We start from the raw sequence: 4836 nt of genomic DNA, 5'->3' as shown, positions 1-4836 counted from the left end.
ACAAGGGAATGAATCCAACAGGTAGGGATCACTGGGGGCTAGTTCAGAGATTGACACGGGAGGAGGTAATAAGAGTTTTATTTAGTGATTAACTATTTTTTGGTTACCTTGTCTATATTTGTCTACACAAAAAATATATACTAGTATTTTGTGTTCTTTTAATTATATATGCACATATATACAAGTGATATGCTATATATAAATATCTAATCTGCTTTCTTCCCTGCTCAATAATACATTTTTGAGATCAATCTGTGTTCAAGCTGATTCTTTCTCTTAAATTATAAACATTTGCCATTTTTATGGATCCATTCCCCTACTAATGGCCATTTCGATTCTTTCTAATTTTTTGCATTTATAACACCGATGCCTGAAACATCCTTGTACAAGTCTTAGGATAGATGATGAGGGGAGCCTGAGTGGTTCAGTCGGTTAAGCGTCCGACTTCGGCCCAGGTCATGATCTCACGGTTCGTGAGCTCGAGCCCCGCGTCGGGCTCTGGGCTGACAGCTCAGAGCCTAGAGCCTGCTTTGGATTCTGTGTCTCCCTTTCTCTCTGGCCCTCCTCTCTCTCTCTCTCTCTCTCTCTCAAAAATAAATAAACATTAAAAATTTTTAAAAAGAACAGTAGTTATCCTAATTTACCCTCCCCCCACGTCATAGAAATGTTTCCGTTTCTCCACACTATTACTAACTCTTGATGTTGCCCAAAACTTTGAGTTGAGACAACTTTTAGGTAGAGAAATGGTATCTCGATATTCTGATTTTTTTAAAACTGTGGTAAAGACCAGATCACATACGACTGACCATCTTGACCATTTTTAAGTGTGCAGCTACGTCACGTCAAGTTCATACACGTTGTTGTCCAGCAGCTCCCCAGAACTTTTCGTCTCGCAAAACGGAAGCTCTGTACCCACTGAACAAGAACCCCCCACCCTTCCTCCCCGCCGCCCCTGGCAACCAGCGTTCGACCTTGCGTTCCTATGAATTTGACTACTTTAGACAACACGTATGGGTGGAAACATACCATTTTGTCTTTTTATGCCCGGCTCGTTTCACTTAGCGCAATGTCCTCAGGGGTCATCCATGTTGTAGCAGGGTGACATGATCTCCCTCATTTCTTTTTTTTTTTTTTTTTTTTTTTTTTTAAATTTTTTTTTTTTCAACATTTTTTATTTATTTTTGGGACAGAGAGAGACAGAGCATGAACGGGGGAGGGGCAGAGAGAGAGGGAGACACAGAATCGGAAACAGGCTCCAGGCTCCGAGCCATCAGCCCAGAGCCTGACGCGGGGCTCGAACTCACGGACCGCGAGATCGTGACCTGGCTGAAGTCGGACGCTTAACCGACTGCGCCACCCAGGCGCCCCGGTCTCCCTCATTTCTGAGGCTGAAGCATAGTCCGTGGAATGGATAGACCACATTTTCCTTATCAGTGCATTCATAGATGGATATTTGGGTCGCTTCCATTTCTTGGCTATTCTGAACAATGTTGCTGGGAGCACAGCATTCTTCTGGGTATGGACCTAGAAGCAGGATTGCTGGGCCACATGGTAATTTTGTTTTTAATTTCCAAGGAACCATCATACTATTCTCCAGCTGCATCATCTTACACCGCTTCCAAGGGTGTACAACCACATCCTTGCCGACATGGGTTATTTTCTGTGGGTTTTTTTTTTTTCTTTTGATAGTGGCCATTCAATATTTTAATTTTACGTCCCCCTGAGTTTGGGCATCTTTACACCATCCCCCTTGAACAATGGGGAAATTACAGTTCTAGGAGATTAAATCACTTGCCCCAAAGTTCAGGGCCGGGCAGGGGTGGCGCGGAATCACGACCCGGGGTTAGATGCTCTGTGCACCCCTGTTCTTTCCAGATGTGACCCTGCCTCCAAACCCACAGGGCTTCTTTAAGAAAAGAAAGGAGGGGGAAGGCTCAGCTCCCTGCCTCTGAATTCCTGCCCACCATGCCTCGGACGGGGGGGAGCTGGGGATCTACAGAGCATTATTATTGTTGGATCGGCGGGCCAAGTGGTGTTACCTCCACCTAGGAGGAAGCGGTGTCTACGCTAATACCCCGGACGGGAAATGTGTGCCCAGAAGATTAGCTCCATTGTGTGGGGCTGGACGCTTTCCACCGACTTTGTTTATGGGACAGATTGTTTTTGTCAAGTTGTTTGCCCCCGTGAGTCTCCCAGCTCTTGAGGCCCGCTGGCCGTAGACAGGGTCAGATTTACGGGTAGCCCAGAGCGTGGGCAGGAAAGGCCACAAAGGAAAGCCCTCCCCCCCCCCCCCCCCCGGGGGACTTCAAGAGTCTGTCCTGAGATGGGGGGTGGGGGTGGGGGGCGGCTCCGCCCCGGAACAGCAGAACCGGGGCTCTATTTTATTCATCTCTAAAGTGGGAGGCGCCGTGGAGGGGGGGGCGGGGGCGGGCGGGATCTTCTTCCCCGTTGGGCCTTCTGGCTGGTATTTAGACGTCACCGTCAGCATCCCCCGTCCGCTCCCCTCTGCACACGTCCAGATGTGTGGCTGGGGTTTTGAGGTCGCTGCTTTTTGTGCCCGATTCCTTCCGCCAGAAGCTTTCAGGCGCCTACCGCCACCGGCTGCCTTGCGCCCGTCGGTTCCAAATCCGTTCGCAGACGGCACCGACAGCGGGCGCCCTTCACGCTCCCTGCTCCGAGGCCACGGGGCCCGGCTCCTCGGGTGGTCTAGGCACAGAGGCCAATTGCTACCATGTGCCGGCTCTCCATTGTTCCGTCTTCGTCCCCACCCACCCAGCCAGCCACCACCCAGGCGGACCGCCCCGTCGCCCTGAGCTTCCGTGCTGTTCCCAAACCTCAAGAATTTAGGCCAGGCGCTCTGGAAGAGAAGGATGCAGAAATTAAAAAAGAGAGAGAGAGAGAGAGAAAGCTTCTTAGCGGCTCTTGGAGTCAGCTTTCTTACCTGTACCGTGGCATCATCAGGCCACCCCGGCTCCCGAGCTTACTGAGCCGGTGGAAGGCACTGGTAGCTAAAGCGCTTGGCGCAGAGCCTGCATGCCCAACGGGGGCCAGACCCAGTGCTCGGGCCACGGGAAACTCAAATGGGACACCACCTTGGCTCTCAGCACTCACCTTCAAGGGAGAACCGCGATGAGCAGACTGTTCTAGGTAAGGGGTCCGTAGAGAGAAGCACAGAGTAGGCATGTCAACCTGGCGGGCGGCTATCCGGGAAGGCTTCCGGGAGGAGGTGACATCTGAACGGAGCCTGAAGAGTGACTCCCTTCTGCTGTTTTGGTGATCCTGCCAAAAGCAGGCCAGAGCCTCACATGACACCAGTTGGTGGCCCTTCGTCTGTGCTCCAACTCTGGCTGTCCCCTCTTAGAATCCCCTCGGTGCTGGGCTAAAAAAAGAAATCTGTAGGCAACTGTTTCCTCCCTCCTGTAATACACACGTCTTCATCCTCTCACAGGAGGGTTTTGCCGGAAAGGTTTCCATGACTCCCAAAGTCCCTGGGAAAGGCCTTCATCACTCATTCATTTGGTCATTGACTTACTACATATCAATAAACACCGACTGCTGGTTAGGCTAGGCTCACCTTAAAAAACCAGGTCCAGGTTGTGGACAAGCATTAAAATGAGGACTGTTTGTCTCTTTCCTGTCCCTGAGTCACCACCCAGTTCCCCACGGCTCTAGGCATCGCTCACGGCAGCGGCTGTGGCGAGACGGCAGGATGGAAGAAAGGGTGAGGTCCGAAGTCCCGTGTCTAGCGTCTGACCTCTGTCACACGCCCTCACAGCTCCTGCTGTGCCCTCATAATCCTGGGAGGTGGCCTCTGTTACTCCTGTTGTCCTGCTCATGTCCCAGCAGGTCGCACTTGCTGGGTCTACAACTGGCGGACAGCTAGACAGCTGGCGGTTCACTCGGTCCACTCAGGGTGCCTCCCGGCTGACCAGCCCTACCTCAGCTCTTTCCGGTGCCCAGTTTCCCCCTGTGGTCTGGCTGCCACACCCACTTTGCCCATGGTCGTCTCTGGTCACCCTGTGGCCACTTCACCATTCCCAGAGCAACTCCCATTAATGCCACCCATCAACACCATCAGCTGTTTTCTCTATCCATCCACACGGCACATGGAACCTTCCGGATGCAAAATTCAAGCCCTCCCTCTGCCTAACCGCGTTGTGTACTGATTTTATTTGAATGTCTCTTCGTAGAATCCCATATGGGAAATGATGCAAAATCTTCTCTGCCTTTGGCTTTTCCCACACCCTAACAATCTTCTCCTAGGAGTCCTGCCTAGATGGGCATCCAGATGCAGCTGACTGCTTCCCCACCTCTCTCTCTCTCTCTCTCTCTCTCCCTCTTCTTCTAGGCTCTTCACTCCACTGGCCTGGAAGGGATTAGCTTTAAGAGTGGGGAGGAAGGTGGTTCAAGGAAGGAAGCCAGCTGGCTGATTAGGGAACATATGTCCCCAGATATTTGAAGATCTTACCCATTACACTCCCTGCCGAGGCTCCTGGGAGGGTTAAATGGGAGAGGTGTACATGTGCTTTCTGTGTGCCTGAGAATACACCAAAAGAATAAAAAGCGTGGGTTCTGGAACCAAGCTACCACCAGCTAGAAGCCCTATGGCCTTTGGCAAATCATTTAAACTCTCTGACCCTTGGTTTGCTCACCTGTGAGATGGGGATGATATTAATCCCTACCTCACTGTGCTCATTGGGATGTGTGGTTGGGTGCTAATCATAAAGATTGGTGCCAGTTTTATTTGGGGATACGGGCTCTTTGGTGTGACCCTGAATAAAAGGGAGGTTTGTTTTTGTTTTTGTTCTGTTTGTAAAGAAAAAGGAAACGAATGCT

At 51.0% G+C, this 4836-nt stretch overlaps 1 protein-coding gene across 1 annotated transcript; it reads right to left on the bottom strand.

Annotated features, from left to right (window-relative positions):
* Positions 1-2305: 2305 nt before the first annotated feature.
* LOC131500957 (uncharacterized) lies at positions 2306-3960 on the bottom strand. Its single transcript, XM_058710562.1, has 2 exons — positions 3112-3960; positions 2306-2857 (listed from the first exon to the last, which is right to left on the bottom strand). Exons 1-2 carry the CDS (start codon positions 3181-3183, stop codon positions 2306-2308), a joined length of 624 nt encoding a protein of 207 aa, XP_058566545.1. The 5' UTR covers positions 3184-3960.
* Between the last annotated feature and the right edge of the window lie 876 nt (positions 3961-4836).

This window comes from Neofelis nebulosa, chromosome 18, assembly GCF_028018385.1.
Source record: "Neofelis nebulosa isolate mNeoNeb1 chromosome 18, mNeoNeb1.pri, whole genome shotgun sequence".
NCBI lineage: Eukaryota > Metazoa > Chordata > Mammalia > Carnivora > Felidae > Neofelis > Neofelis nebulosa.
This window is presented reverse-complemented; position numbering and strand designations above follow the sequence as displayed.